At 35.9% G+C, this 16,401-nt stretch overlaps 1 protein-coding gene across 1 annotated transcript in view; it reads right to left on the bottom strand.

The window, feature by feature from the left end:
• LOC108908269 (potassium channel subfamily T member 2) overlaps positions 1–16,401 on the bottom strand; it is a 177,548-nt gene that overhangs the window by 15,990 nt on the left and 145,157 nt on the right. Inside the window, exons 11-16 of the mRNA XM_023454165.1 lie at positions 15,136–15,336; positions 14,629–14,846; positions 13,889–14,038; positions 12,260–12,567; positions 6,057–6,149; positions 5,667–5,898 (exon numbers count right to left, since the gene is read on the bottom strand). Coding sequence (XP_023309933.1) covers positions 5,667–5,898; positions 6,057–6,149; positions 12,260–12,567; positions 13,889–14,038; positions 14,629–14,846; positions 15,136–15,336 — 1,202 coding nt within the window. The remainder of the gene's footprint in view (positions 1–5,666; positions 5,899–6,056; positions 6,150–12,259; positions 12,568–13,888; positions 14,039–14,628; positions 14,847–15,135; positions 15,337–16,401) is intronic.

The raw sequence follows: 16,401 nt of genomic DNA, 5'->3' as shown, positions 1-16,401 counted from the left end.
AAGAAAGGGCTACCTATAAGGTAATAAAATGTCCTTGACATGCAATATATGAAGGAGATTTTGACAGTAGATTTTTATTTTAATGGAAGTTATTCTCAATAAGTAAATGCAAGGAAATATTTTTAAAAATAAATGTTATTTTCGTTTATTATTTGCTAATTTTATGCATAACAGTGCCCTTTGGGCGGAAATTTAATTTATTTAAGTGCCGTTTAATAAATGTTACCGGATAAGGTTTCGTAAAATGTTAGGAGGGTAATAAAAATATTTAATGATGATCGACAAATTATATTTCTGTTTTGGCCTGTACGAGAGATTGCACTGAAGTTATTGTACGGGTTCATTATACAGAGGAAGGCTGAACATATTTCGCCTTTCATATAATATTAAAAATATGATAATTTTATTCAAACTAGCTCAGAAATATTCCGATCATTATATTAAGATTTAAAAGGGGGAATATTTCTTTACTTATTATTATAATTTTATAAAAAAAGGTTATTCTTGATTGTATTCATGTGCACAGAAATGTAATTTTATATGGGTCAACAACAATTTAACATATACAGGGTGCTCCCAGATTATCACTTTAGTTGATTTTTGAGTCGAAATTTGGATACGTTTTCCACATTGAAAAACTATTGATATAATTTTTTTTTGTTGTCGATATCGACGGATCTGGATACCCCGTATATATTAAATTCTGACAAATTTTTAAGTGCTACCTTAACTAACGTGGTTAGACAGGATAAAATCAACTACTATTTTAATAATTTTGTAGAAGACACCCTGTATATGTAGGTCTATGCAAAATTCACCTTTTTTTAACAAGAATGACTTTTTTCATGAAATAAAAAATAAAAAAGTGTGTCCTCCTTTTCAACTCCATCTGTGGACACCTTGTATATTTCAATGCCATACATTTTATAAATAATCTGTATGTTTTTCCATATCTAGTACTATTGATTGGTACAATGTCCAATACCAGTGGCATTCTCATTCACTACTTTTGTGACAATTATTTTCAAAGAATATCACGCAACTCATGCAAATTATCGCCTATTGTAAAATTCAACTCAGGCTTTCAAGATATGATTGTATTTTATTAATCGAATTCTAAAATTTTAAAGATGATTTATTCGATTGTGTTAATTCTGGGAACTACGATGATTTTGAAGTTTTGATTACAAGTTTTCTCCACTTTACATAATTCTGTTCAAAATATGGAGCCTTCACAAATGTGACCTTAGGCAGCCAACATTGCACGATTGGGGATCGCTGATTGAACAGAATTTCGTAAAAAATTACAGTCGGTGAAATAGAATGTTGTGTTTCAATGTAATTTTGATCTTATTGTTTTAATAATCTTTAATTTTACTGAAATTTAATTGCCAATATGAAGCAAATGAAAAAAAAAACAACTGGTCAATTGATATTTCAAACACATCAAAAATATAATGAATTAAAAGGAAAAGGTTTAAAAATTAAAAAAAATGTTCTTCGTTGACGTTGTTTTCATGGAAATTTAGACTTATTGGCCAGTATTGACTACAAACAACGAAAATGAATATTACCAATATATTTAAACAATTTGACATCATTGCTTAGATAGGTGATGGTAAATTCGACGCGTTACTACGAAAACATGCTATCTCAAATTTAGCTTGGAAAACATGCTAGCTCAGATCTTTAAGGAAAAACATGCTATCTCACGCAAAATTAAGTTTGACTAGAAATTTAAGTTGGCTGCATTGGCGTTGAAATGCACATTGAATGATTGAAACCGTACACTTATTTTTCACAAAATCTGGGTTGCACAATTTATTCTGAAAATAATTCTATAGACTTAATGAGGACTCTAAGGAGACTGCAATAAAAAGGATTATATGGTGGACCAGGCTAGGCCCAAATTCCGGGTCCGAATCGTTCTTACTGCACCTCAATAAAAACAAATGGCTTCTTAAAGGTACGGTAGCCGTGTGCTTGCATAGACTTTGGAAATGAATTGCAGGTATGCGACACTTTTATTACCGGTACTTTATGATTTGCTGGATATCGATGCGACGGGCGCAGAGCATATGATATGCACGTGCACGTTTCCGCGGTTCCCCATGCACACATGCTTATCGTACATATCATTCAACTTTATACATTATATTTATACTCTGGTTATTATGGTTACTCTGGTTATTAACTGTATTAATAGAATTTTATGAATAAATGATGTTTTTCTACAAATTGTTGCAGCTTGTTCTTATTTGAAAAGTAACGATTGTAAAAAACGTATTTCACAAAAAAATTAAAAAATTGATATTATTGATATTAATTAATTATGCAGTTATAAATACAAAGCTGTGTGTAAAAATCAAGATTTTATCAGAATGCAAGTTAAGAGCAATTGCAAAGACAATCCAAGTATAGCTGCTCTACACGGGTATATTGTCCATGTAAGAATGATTCGGAGCCGGCATTTGGAGCCTAGCCTGGTCCACTATAATCCTTTTTATTGCAGTCTCCGTGGAGTCCGCATTAAGGCATATAAAATTATTTTTAGAATAAAAGTAAGAGTAGTGACTATAAATCAGATAAGAGTGCGCTATTAATTTTTTTATCAAAGTAAACTTTTACGAATAGAGTCGAATAATTTTTAGTAATAATAAACATTTTTATATATTAAGGTATACACTATTTTTTTATAATTTGTTATTTCAAAAATCGTCTAGTAATGTGCGTGTTGCAGCAGACTGCATATTATTCTATTTTTGTAATTAACAATTTTGTCGTTTGTAACAGTAAGTTAACAAAATTAATCAAAGATCTGAACTAGCATGTTTTCCAAGGTTAATTTGAGATAGCATGTTTTCGTAGTAACGCGTCGAATTGTTCGGAATATTGTAGAAACGATGGTTAATTGGTCTAGACTTTTCAGACGAAGGCGATCGTTAATTGCTCTGGATTTTACATGTACAGGCGATTGTTTAATTATTCCAGGCTATATATATTTATTAGTTGTAACAAAAACTTCAGGATCTCTAAAGTTACGTACACCTACAGGGGGTTCAACTAATAGCACACGGACGGGATACGAACGAGTACGTTTTCTACTATAATCTGAAGAAATTTTCGACTTACCTAATACATACGTCATGCCATGCGAGTTGGCTCGAGTCTCCGGTCGAGTCGTCTGTAAGACTGGACCTAGGGAGTGCAAGGTACGGACAGAGTGATATCAAGAAGGCTGTCATTGTGCAAGTCATGACCGTGCTCACACGGGGGTAAGGGCGGGTGTATACGGTGACATACAGAGAAAGCACGCACATAGACAGGGATACAGAGAGAAAGAGAGAGGTAGCTGTCACAAATTGCACTAAGCTAAAATCGAGGAGCTATCAGTCTCATCTTCAGATCGGATATTTGGTGGACTATAGCTAGGCATGCGACATGGTTTCACACTTTTTTTATGCTAGGAGTGGGGGTGGCCCGTTTTTCGGAAAAGCGAAATTTTCGTTGTAGGGAAAGCTGTACGTGGTAAAATTGTCGTACGAAGTTAGTATGGTTAATTTTTTAAAATAAAGTTCAAGATACAGGGTGTCAAAGTTAAAATTTTGTACTTTCATTATATGCTGCCATACTTTTTATGTAATTTTAAGGTAACAGGGTGCTCAGTAAATAATGGTATCCCCTAGTAATAATAGAAAAATTTATTTTAAGAAAAGTGAGGATCTTCGTTCAATTTTTGAAAAATTGTAAAAGTATATCACATTTTGTGAAACATTTCTTACGAAACCAATGAGTTTTCTGGAACTACGCCAGTATTTTTTTTTAACTTTTGACACATTATGTTGTATTTAATTTTTATTTCTAACAAAAAATTCTGAAAAACTATTTTTGTTTACAGAATAGACAGAGATATGCAATATCTCGTAAACAATATTCTAATCACAATTTTGCAAGGATGAAAGATATAAAATAAATGAACGTTGATATTTGACCCACAGGCGTGCACAGAAGTCAATAATAAAATTTCAGTTGAATTCTATGCGGTCAACAACGGCAGATTTACTATTTTCTGTCAAAAAATCTTGAGGTTAACGGTTATCACTCTATTTCAGTCAGAACACTTGACAATTATGTACGTTGCTTCAAGGTTGATTTTGGCAGAAAAATCGATCCGATTTTCAATTTTGTCTTATACAGTGAAATTCGTACAAACTACATATATTTTATTCATCTTTTGATTGCGCCGTAACTCCATTTTTAATTTATCGTATGCGGTTTTAAAAGTTTCCACCCTTATTTACTTCCAGACCTCAGAGGAGTAGCTTCGGTAATTTTTTATTTAAAAAATGTAACCCTAGAGATTTGCTCCGCTGACAGCAATTCGTGGGGGAATTGTTTGTTTAGCTGTCGTGACCGAATTTAAAAGGTGAGCAGAATAGAACATAGAGCAATAGAAAAAGAATTATTTTTTATTATACAGGGTGGAAAAGCGATGTTGTAACAAACTTTAAGCGGTAATTTTTTTGAAATAAACAAAAAGTGACACTTTTTTCTTTAAAATAATTGCTAAGAGCTTTACATCGGATTTTAAACGTTCTAAAATGCGTACTGGTAGCTATTTCGCGACCTGTATTTGAGATCCTCTCTCTCAGTGCACTTTTTACAGCTTTTACTTCAAGGGAAGTTTATTATTTTGATCCTAAATTAATTAATCATCTTTGTTGTATTGTGGCATCTAAAAAAAAACTGTTAAGAACTTATTTTCTTCGGAGAAATGAGGAATCACCTCTTGAAATTGCTTGCAGAAATTCTGTTACACCTTGTATCATATAGCAACGGAAGGAAAAGTTTTCGAAATATTTTCTCATAAAATTCTGATTCCTGCCAGTAAAAGAAAACCTAGTGTAATTAAGTGGAATGTACGAACAAAAATTTTCAGACTCTTTGACTTATTATAGGGACAAAGGGTGAAACTACAAAAAATTATTAACACACTGAGTGTATCGAAAAAAAAAACGCCTATAACGCCGCTAATTTTTGTACGATTTTAAAAAACAAAAATTTGGCATAAATGGCTAAAAATATTATAAACTGGAACACACTCAGCATTTTCTAAGGCCTATTTTAGTGGCAGACGATTGTCAATTGTTTTTGCAAATGAAATGACATATATTTTTGTATCTATTTCCTGAATCTAACGATATAAGATAACTTGATTATCCGATGCACTGGGTAGTACCATTTTTTTTTGTTAATGTCTGTTTTTCGAATTAAACTTAATTTGCGCCAACTTGCAACGCCTAAAAAAAAATTAAAATAAGAAAAAGGGTACAACTTTCATCTAAATTAATTTTTTAGTGCTATGGAGAATAATATTTAAATAAATCTGTATTTTATTTCTCGTTATCCGTCATACTTGAAAATAGCCAGATGTCATAAAATATCAGAGAGTTACTATTAAACGTTTAATATATTTTTTCTTTACAATCAGAACCCCAGAAGGCCCTTTACGCCTTATAATAACTCAAAAAGTCCACAATTCGCCCGTCTTTATAACCTCCCCAACACCTTTTAGCGTTTTTCCGAAATAATGGACTGTCCCCACCGTTCAGTCGTTCGCTTGCGTCAAAGGTCAGACACTCGTCATACCCCTCTGTGAGACTTACGCGATTTTCTCGCTGGGAGACCTCCACGGTACGTCGTCCTCCAGCTCGTCCTCGCTCTCGTCCGCCTCGTCGGCGGCGTCCTGCGAGATGTTGAGGGTGCTGCTGGTGAACATGTCGGGCACGGGCAAGATGCTGGGTCGGCGGGAGTTCCTGCGTTGGGCGGCGATGCCGCCACCAGTCTCGGGGCTCAGCAGGTTGGGGTTGTCGCTGCGCGGGATGTCTAGGTGGTTGCCTGCGGATGGAGAAAGAGTTGTTTTAATTTTTACTTAGAAAGAAGAGAATAAAACTGAAAAATTTCGACACTGTCCCATTTGTCTTTCCCTCTGGGACATACACGAGCCAAACGAAGGGAACTAGACTTATTTTCTATTCGGAAAACGCTCGCTTTACCTGTAATGGAAACGTCGAAGGTGATCGACCCAGGGGAGGACTCTTTCAGGCATTGTCTGGAGTCGCTGGAGCCGGTGTGATCGGGAAACGTGGCTGTGAAATTAAAACGTACTTTCTTTGATATTATTATTTCGGTGGATTTCGTCCACGTAGACACAGTGTGTTATGAAGGGTGCCCGAGTCCGTTTGGACATTACCAACGCGCTTTTGATTTGTAAAGTATATTTTGTTAATGTTACTTCTTTGAGCCACCGCTAGGTGTCAGAATTTATGTCTCGCCGATAGTAGTTCATTGCGACGATAAGAACAACATGAAGTTCCGGAAAGTTTTGTAATAGAATATAAATAATTTTATTAGTCCATCAATTAAATTGTACTTGGTGTAAAACTAAAAGAATTTTTCATGAAATTGTAATTTGTGGCACTGTTAGTATTTAGTAGTACGTAATTAAAAGTTCTCAAAGTGAGGAATGAAAGAAAAATATTGAAAATAATTTCCGTAAAATGGTTTGGGGTTAGGTCTAAAATAATACGCATTTGTGACAATTTCAGTTCCTGACAAAGAATATATTTTAATTATTTTACATTACAGAAAACGAGCATCACAATGAGTGAAGCGGACAAATTTGTGTGAAAATGTTTTTCCTTTGTTTCTACTCTGGATTTAGATGCAATGGAGTAATTAATTTGTGATGAGATTAAAAAATTGCCATGCTAGATTTTGATGTGAACAAATTTTTTATTTGACTATACCAGTTCCTCCGACTGAACATGAATTTATTTCTTAGGAACAGCAATGGTATGATTCTAAATTTGGGTGGTCTAAATTACACAGATTAATTCGACAATTTGCTTTATAAAACAGAGCAATTATAACAGTGAACAGATTTCCTGTTTTGAGGGAACATAAAATTCCACTCCCCAAACACTAGAAATATAAAATTCCTTTAAGGCGGTTGGAAGAAAGGCAATTATAGAGATTTCACAAGACTTCTTTGTTGAACTGTGATGATTTGTCGCTGATTTATTTTGTTTGCCTCAGAAGTATTCTGTCAGTCAAATCAACTGAATTTTTATATCATATACAGGGTGTTAGAAGTTTGACTGTCTTAATTTTAACATAGGATAGAATACATTAAAATAAATAAAAAAAACTTATATGACATGTGTAGAAAAAATTATATATTGACATAACTGCGGGCATAGAATACCATAAAATACAAATGTTTATTGCTTTTTTCAACTTCTGTATGCTTAATTTTAAAAAAATAATTAGCGTTGTAATAAGTTTAAAATTCGATAAAATTCATATCGAGCAATGTGACAACGGCGCGGCAGTTTATTAACACGAGGTACTAATGTGTCCAGCAACCACCAATACGCAATTCAGTTGGTATCTGGATTCGACCGTGTCGAAGTGTTTTCTGCGCAACACTGTTTCCTTTTCTTGAGGTGTCTTCCAGCGAGTGTGCGAAAATTGGATTCGAAGGTGTCGTGTGTGCATCGAAAATGGTGTACTTGTGCGTTTAAAAATTATTGAATTTTGCTTTTTGGTAAGTACCTAAATTATTTTTAATACATCTGATTATTTGGACGACGTGAATCTTTAGGTACTTTAATTACATATTTTTCAAATACGTAATTTGACTAAAAGATAAGTTCCTGTTTTAAGAGATTCATAATTACTAAAATTCGAGCTAAAATTTAAGCACAACACTATCTTCGTACTACAAAATCGATACATTTTATTTTATTTATTTAAAAACTGTCTTAAAATTTACTAAATGTTTCACAATAATAGCTTTTTACATTTTTTCTGTAGGACAAGTCTGCCTCGTGTACACGTGGTGTGCATCAGCAGGTTAAGCGCTGTTGTCACGTTGTGATGAAACTCCCCAATATTAATACTCGCTGTATTTTGAAAACTGTTAATCTTACGCCCCTGCGATATACAACTTTTCTGTTCATTTATGATTACTTTATCTCATGCTGAAGTAATGGCAGTCAAACTTCTTACATCCTGTATATTATATGATTAGTTAAACTAATGGGCAATTGATTCTGTGGAAATTCTTCAAGTTTCCAGGTTGCAACGTTTCGAGAGACATTCGCTCTGGATATTAAGTCCCCTTGCCGGTATCGACGTTTCGGAGCAGGATTTGAAGTTTATTGTCTCACTAAATAAGTAGTAGTGGCCTCAAACCTTACACAGAATCGCCATGGCCTAATGCACACAGCAAACACACCGGTAAATACCGGCCAGGGGACTTAATATTCAGTTTCAAAGTTTCTTCTGAATTAGAAAGCGATTTGTCCTTCAAAACACCAAGAATTATAAACCGACGACGTGGCAACCAATACATTTTAATTGATTTATGGATCATTAAATTTTGTAAAGTTTTAACGTCGCATTTTTTTTTAATCTTGACTAGAGGTTGCACAACAATACATAAACAATTCCGGACACGTTACTGGAATCCGAAATGTTTAAGTTTTAACCGGCTTCCCTTGTAAAACCGACGGTATCGTGCACGTATCGCGGTCCCAGGCGGTTCGGACACCCTCCATAAAAATTCCAACTAGCATGTAGTGCGGCACACGGAAAGCGTCTATTTAACGTTTGCGGCAGTCGGTGACGCGGCCGCCGCAACGTATGGCCAAAACGACAACATCGATAACAAAGCTACTCCTGCTGTACAGGGCGATCCGAATAACCCTACCACCCCCGTAATCTTGCTTATATGACGACCTTGAAAAATAAATTTAGGTGGCGGTAGTTGGCACTGCTTCTCAATTGTTTTACTTGTTTATAGCCAATTATAACCAAGTAATTCTAGAATTACTGAATATGTTTTATATTATTGACAACCTGTATAAGTAGGTAAACAAAATGATCAATTTTCTGAACTGCTTCTTTTGGTTTTTCGTATCTCTTCAAAATGAAAGCACAATTCATATGTCAAAGATAACGAGGGTGGACATTATTTAAACCACCCTGTAAGTGGTGGCTTGCCGTGATACATGAGCAGTAATGTGATTTTCTTTTGTTTTTTTTTTTACCTGCGGCCGAAACGAACACTGTATGTTCGTTTGTTTAGTGTGCGTGCGTGGCGTGGACTGTCGATTGTTTTTTTTGTTCAGCCGTTGGGAATAATACATCCCCTGTGCCCTAATTTTTTTTTTGTAAATATCTATGGTAGGTATGAGTGTGCGGTGGTTCCTGTTTAATTTTGCTGCCGAATTACCTTACCAATATTTTAGTTTTCCAATTGTAAATTAGTGATTGTTTCTTCATGGAAATGGTATGGACAATGATATATCTCCAGGAAATGTCGCATTTCTAAACTGAGTGCCGCAGAATCTAAGATACGAATAATAGGCCAAGCAAAAAAAGTCCTATCCGCGAGATTATTGTAAAATTGTCTAAAGGAACATAATACAAGACATCTCTCATCTGGTGAGTCAAAAAATTTTATTAGCTAATAAGTGAGGAAAACAGTTTTTTCACTTTACAGGGAAAACCATCAATTTTAGCGAAAAGTGACTCACAAACATCTACAAAATGAGACTTGTTAAATTAAAATCGGTTAATAAACAAAAAAGTTATTGCAAAAAAACAAGGAAAGTGCTCTTGTACGCGGGAGCGCAAATGGCTCCATCTGTCGTGCGGATTAGCTGTTGCACTAGGTGTTGCGAGTATAATTCAATGCCGGTAGGGGCATTTAGCTCTCGGAGTAGTTGTTTCGCGATATCTCGGCTTCTATTCATCGTAGAAACTTCCTTTTTTTAAACTGGGGTAGCTCGACGAAAAAATAACTATGGGCATATTTACGAATCCGTAGAATAGCCCTGAACCCCAGAAAAAATGCATCTTTTATACTTAATTTTTTTTAATTTACAAAAATGTCACAATAATTTTTGTGACACTGCGAAATTTTACAGCGCGCATCAACTTGAACATTGGATTTCATTTTTCTCGCGCGTGCGACTCGCTTGGACGAGCTTCCCCTACCACCACGCCGGACATTTTACTTAGCCAGTACCTTCTCTTTAAAGGGCTTGTGAGTCGTTAATTTTCCACATTTTTCAATTGCAATTCACGGGAAATCGTAGTTTACGTCGTAAACTTTATTTTGCGAAAAATTCAAGTGTTAATGTTTATAAACAATTGCGCTACGATTTTTTTTTAAATTCTTATCTTGGCTCCTGTTGGTCGTAGAGAGTACTTTTTTAAACTGTTTTTTTTTTGCCAGCTATCCATTGCATCTATTTTCGGTGAGTTAGCGTAAATAGCAATAATGTTATTCAAATTGTTTATAAGCGAAAAACGCACGGTTTTTTAATGCACAATTTGAGAATGTTAATGTCAAAAAAACGGTGATATTTTTTAATAGGTCGCTTAATTACGTCTTTCAGATTATAATGACGCATTCAGAATCATGTTTGATTGAAAATTAACGTCTGTACAGAGGCTTAAAGTTCATAACTTTTGGAGCCTCCGCTATAAACAAATAGAATTGTGCGAAAACTATTGCACCTACAGCGCCCACTTTTGGCACACTTTTAAAGTATGACAAAACCCTCAACTTGTCATAGGTTTTATAAAATTTTAACAATAAATGCGATAGTTATAAACAAATGAAAAATTGGGCACTTTTCTTGTTTTGTTGTAATAACTTTTTTGTTTATTAACCGATTTTAATTTAACAAATCTTATTTTGTAGATAATTTTACTCCCTGCAAGCTGTCTGAGAGTCACTTTTCGCTAAAATTGATGGTTTTCCCTGCTAAGTGAAAAAAAAAATAGAAAAGTTAGCTAATAAAAGTTTTTGACTCACGACATGAGAGATGTCTTGTATTATGTTCCTTTAGACAATTTTACAATAATCTAGCGAATAGGACTTTTTTCGAGTTTCTCTTTTATTTTCGCAAATTTTCCTGGTGTATAACTAATATCTGACAAAAGGCCTTCCCGTTAATTTCAGTCTAGTAATTTTATCCTAAAACTGCAACACTCTTCGATTTAAAGCGTATCCATGGGCACTAAAGAGGAAATAGCAAAAGCAATATTTTTTTATTATAAAAAAAACTAAACCAAAAATCTTTTTCTTAAACATGCATCCAAATTATTTTATCTTCTATAATTTTGATAAAAAATAATTAGTCTGGCAATGTAAATAAATAGCTCTGTTATTGTTCGAGATACAAAAGATGCTACATTTTAAAATTATTGTCAAATATACAGAGTGACGCATAGAAGCGTGGAAAGTTAGTTTTTTAAACGAAACGGCCTGTATGTATATTTTTACATATTTGAATTCGCCCAAAAATTGTGCATACAGTGCTGTACAAAATTACGATGTTGCCATTATTATAAAATGTCTGAGACTTTGCAGAAAACACGGTCTGTTCGAACGTATGTAATAATTTTCAAATGGTATCGCCAAATTATACGACTGTGTGTAAGAGAAACGTTGTTCCAGATCTGTGGGACATTCAAAATTTGATACATGATGTTTTCTATAAGCAAAACAATTTTCCAAAAATTTCGAACTATATTTTCTCTGATTTTTTTCACAATAAAATTCTGCGCACTATAATCTTACATGAGATTGCGGCGTTGCCATTGTGTAGAAAAGTCTTAGGTTTTGCGGAAAATATGGCCTGTTTAAATATGCAATAATTTTCAAATGGCGATAGTTAGAAGCAAATTATTTAGTACTCCAGATCAGTGGGACATTCCCAATTTCATACATGGTGTTTCCTATGGGGAAAACAATTTTACAAAAAGTTCAAACATACTTTCTCTGATTTTTCCAATGGGACAGCCATTTTTACATATTTGAATTGAACATAAAATTCTGAATGCTGCGTATTGTAATTTTATATTCGATTCTATTATGTAGAAAATGTCTTAAATTTGCAGAAAATATGGCCTGTTTAAATACGTAAAAGATTTTTTTATATCGCTAATAATAACAGAGCAGCATACTTTTTTCCCACTCGGTACAACCTTACAGTTTTCAACAATATTTTGACTTAGGTTTTACTGAAAAACTTCTGTCGACTGTTTTTACTATACCCTCTACCTTCCCCCGTTAGAACCCAGCGGCGCACCACACAAAACAGAACAAATAAAAAACATGAAAAACCAGAACGAAAAACAGACATAGCGATGACCATCCATGCGCGACAACACTCACTGACACAGGTGGGGACTTGCAGAATGAGTTGAGGGGGGCCGGTACCGTCTTTGTGTGTGGCGGGGGTTGGCGCCTTCGATTCCTCCTCTTTTGCCGTGACGATGACGGGGTCCGTCGAGGAGGAGTTGTTGTTGTTTGGTTGCTGGTTGGCCACGCTGAACGCCGAATTCTCCTCCTTGGTGATGCTCATGTAGTAGCAGGTGTCGCTCTTCTTCATGATGTGCCTGGGACCGGGGTTCAGCAGGATAGTGTCCTCGTAGAACTCCGGCAGCTCGGCGGGCCGCACGCCCACCAGGGCCACGCCGTACCTGAAGTGAAACGGAAATCATGAATTTTAACACATTGGAAATGAAAGTAGTTGTCATGGGTTAAAATAATAGGAATGTTCACCAATTTACTGCTCATTGTCAACCACGTAATCGTGAAATGCGAGCGCAGAAAGATCCAGCTTACACAATGCCGTCAAAATCACTCCGATCGGACCATACCTGCGCCCAGCAGTCGTGACCGAATAGAAGTTTACACCCCCTATACACATACATTTTTCAAACATTTAGTTTTACAGTACTGATTGCTTCAACATTTCCAGTGTTTTACATTATTAATCAGATTTTTTTAAGATTTTTTTTATTAAAGTAAAAAATACCTTTTGTTTTTTGAAACAGAACTTATGCATTCCAAAATGAGTAATAACAGTTTATCTAGTGTGGCTGTGGATGCAAATAAACAAAAGAGTATACACTGTCGCACTAGATTACAAACGATATTACTGAAAAAAGTGCCCTTTCCGCGTTATTTACGAGGGAGATGCGGCGTACATCGACCCAATTTCCCAACTTTTCAACTTAAGAGTTCGCCACCGACAGTTCCATCCTTTATTTTTGCCCCGACAACAACTTGGAAATTAAAGTCCCGAGGTATAAATTAGGTTTTGCTATTTTCAGTTTGCAACTCGAGCCGTGTTAAGCAGCGCATGGCGGCGAGTAAATCACTCACCGGTCGTATTCTATTTTGTACGTAATACATCCTGTGAGGTGGTGGCTGTTCAGTTTTTCAACTTCCCTGAATTTGGGTAAAATGAGGCTTTACGTCAACATACTATTTTTCGAAGCCCGTGTGTATGTTTTTAATTCGCGAATCTCGGTATCAATGACCTCTAACAACTATACTATTGTCACTATATAAAATAAATAGGGATGCATTTAGAATTCTAAACAAAATACGGCATGTTACTATTTTTATCAAATTAATTCAAAATAAACAAAACATCAACGAAATTAAACCGTGAACAGTAAATTTAGCAGAATCCGATCCTGTTCAGAACGCTTACAAAGGGCAACGGAGGCTAGGCCCCGCTGTTCAGTTAAAATTTCCGTATTTTTGCCTCTGAAAAGCCACTACTGCCAGTTGACTTCATATGTGGGTGGGATATGGGGTAAAGGGGTAAAGAACAAACTACCACGTTAATTCGGCAAGATTTTTTAGCCCCCTTAGAAGGTATAAAATGTCGCAAGCTATTTTTCAACATTCCATATAATTACAAACTGTTAAAACTGTAAAAATTCACGTTTGAGTGGTGGAGGGGACAGCGTATTACTAATTAGTGCATAAAAATAACTTAATACTTACTTCCTGTGCGAGTGAAAGCTGGCGTACGTGAAGCTCTTGCCCTCGTACTCTCCGAAGAAGCGGCTGTCGCCGAGCACGATGTGGTAGATCTCGTTGCCGGAGCACCGGCCGTACAGGCGGTGCCACTCCTCCTGAGATTGCTGGCCCTCCCTGAAAATGGCAACGTAATTAGAACGTCAACAGGGATCAGGGTTCGTAGGAAGGCAATTGAGCACGTATGGAGGCCTAAAAAAAGCTTTCTTTGGAAGTTTGTGGCGTCGAATAACAGTAAAGACGTCCATACACCGACACGCGCTTACCGCGAGATTGGAGCTTAACTCGTCGCGTTCAGGAATTGTAACTTTCGAGTCACGTAATTAGTAAGGATTACGAAAAGGACCCGGACCCTATATGTTGGTAAAAAATATATCGCTTTTGTAGTTGCGAGGTTTTTCTCGTATAGGGGTAGTAGTATCACGCCACCTGATAGCATTTTCTCAATTTAAACTTTATATTTATCTAGTTATCAAAGAAGTAAGTCAGATGAATGTTAAATAACAAATAAGAAGCAACAAGTAATGTTTGTTATAGTTTCAACAATGAGATTTAGACAACTATACAGATCACATCAACGCGACGAAGTTACGTTACGATGTTTTGTTGCATGTCTAGGCGCACTTTCACAACTTTCGCGCCAATTGTACGGGGACTTTTAGATTATTGTGTCAATTATACTTTCTACTACGCTGTATTGTACTCACTGTCCCCTGGAGGTGTGAAGGAGGAGCGTGACCAGGGTGGAGGCGCCGGGACAGGTACAGTTGTTGGCCAGCAGGGCGTATTTGAATTCGTCCTCGCACACCACGAATTCGGCGAACTTGACGTGCAGCTTGTTCTCCGGCCGGAAGATCTGCACGTACTGGGCCACACCAGGTGCGAAGTCCTTTACAGCCCACGACCTAAGGATGGTATGTTCGTCCTGGAACAACAAGAACGGAAAATGTATGCAGCAATTTTATGTTCTTGTTAAAGTTCGTGTGCATGAAACAACTACTCTGCGAATCACAGCTCCACACCGCCTTGAATTAAACCCACATTATCTTATAAACAGCTTAGCTTCATTACGCCTTTGAAGTGGTCACTTGATAAATAGAGCAAAATCATTGCGCCCCTCGCAGTGTTTGCGATGCAAAAGTGTAACAGCGACAACATCCACTTCTCAAGAAAAGTGTATATAATAATTCTCACCACGATATTTTTTTACTTACCGCTGCCGTTTTGTCCGCGTAATTCCGGGCCGCCAGTATAAAACAGGCCTCAGCCTCGTTCATCCTCGCCCGGGCTAGATCAGCGTCCTTCAAGCAGGAGCCTTGGATGTAGATGACGCGTTGCGCCCATATGGGCACCTGCAGGATCATCCGCATCGTGGTGTCTAGCTCCATCGGAGACAACAGGACCACGTAGTAGTCCTGAAACGGAAAGTCGTCACAGTTTCCAAAACATTACTTTAAAAAAATTTGATAATATTTTCATTGGATGAAACGTAACATCGTAGCAGGAAGGCCCTGTATATTCTTTTAGGGAAAGAAAACTTGTAACAACTTTATTAATATTAAATTTAGTTTAAACTAGTGGAAAAAATTAAGGGATCAAAAAAAAATCTAAATTTTCGGCGATTTTTCAAAAAAAAAAGCAATTTGAAGCTTGAAGTTTCTATACGTATCGCGAATATCATGAAAACAAATTTTTCGAAATTTTTTTCGATCTTATTTTTGGTGTACAGACTTGAAAAAAATTTTTACAACTTAACCACCTTATGGATTAGATAGGTTGTTCATTTAGCTTCAATTTATTTTTTTTTGGTCTCGATACGACCATTTCTCGCTGAGCTATCGGACTTTGAATGAAAATGGATCATTTTCTCTTTGTTCATCGATATCTCAGAAACCAATGATTGCACAGAAAATCGACGGTGGGTTTCAGAAACTTGAATGAATTCTCTACAAGGTCCTGGCACGGTTTTTTTTGCAAGATCCAAAAATTAGAAACTTCAAGCATTAAATTGCTTTTTTTTTTACTCCAATACGACCATTTTTATCAAAGATACTGCGATTTGAAAACTCGTCGAAAATTTAGATTTTTTTTATCCTTTAATTTTTTCCACTAGTGTATATGTGATATAAAATATTGGAAGCAAGTCCCTGTAACAAAATCCAACGTGGCTTTTAGGTATTACTAAAGCCTCGACTGAAACAAAAAAATATCACGTCCCGGATTCAATTTTAGAAGTTTCGAAAGTTATTGTTTTGTTCGGTGAACTTAAAATTCCGCAGAGCAATCTTTGCATATATGAAAATCCGGTCTGCCTCATCTCAAATCCTGAACCCGACTGCGAATATATTCGTCCACGTCGTTTTAGAAATTTTGTACGACTGTCGTAATATCAGGAGCATTATTATGTGGAGTTATAACTAAGAAGTTTAAAGCAGTTGCAAAGTTAAAAGCGTATTCTGACTCAATTTCCTCGGGCGAGG

This window comes from Anoplophora glabripennis, unplaced genomic scaffold (assembly GCF_000390285.2).
Source record: "Anoplophora glabripennis isolate ALB-LARVAE unplaced genomic scaffold, Agla_2.0 scaffold18, whole genome shotgun sequence".
Classification (NCBI taxonomy): domain Eukaryota; kingdom Metazoa; phylum Arthropoda; class Insecta; order Coleoptera; family Cerambycidae; genus Anoplophora; species Anoplophora glabripennis.
Note: the sequence above shows the minus strand (reverse complement) of the source record. Positions and strands in the feature narration are given on the sequence as shown.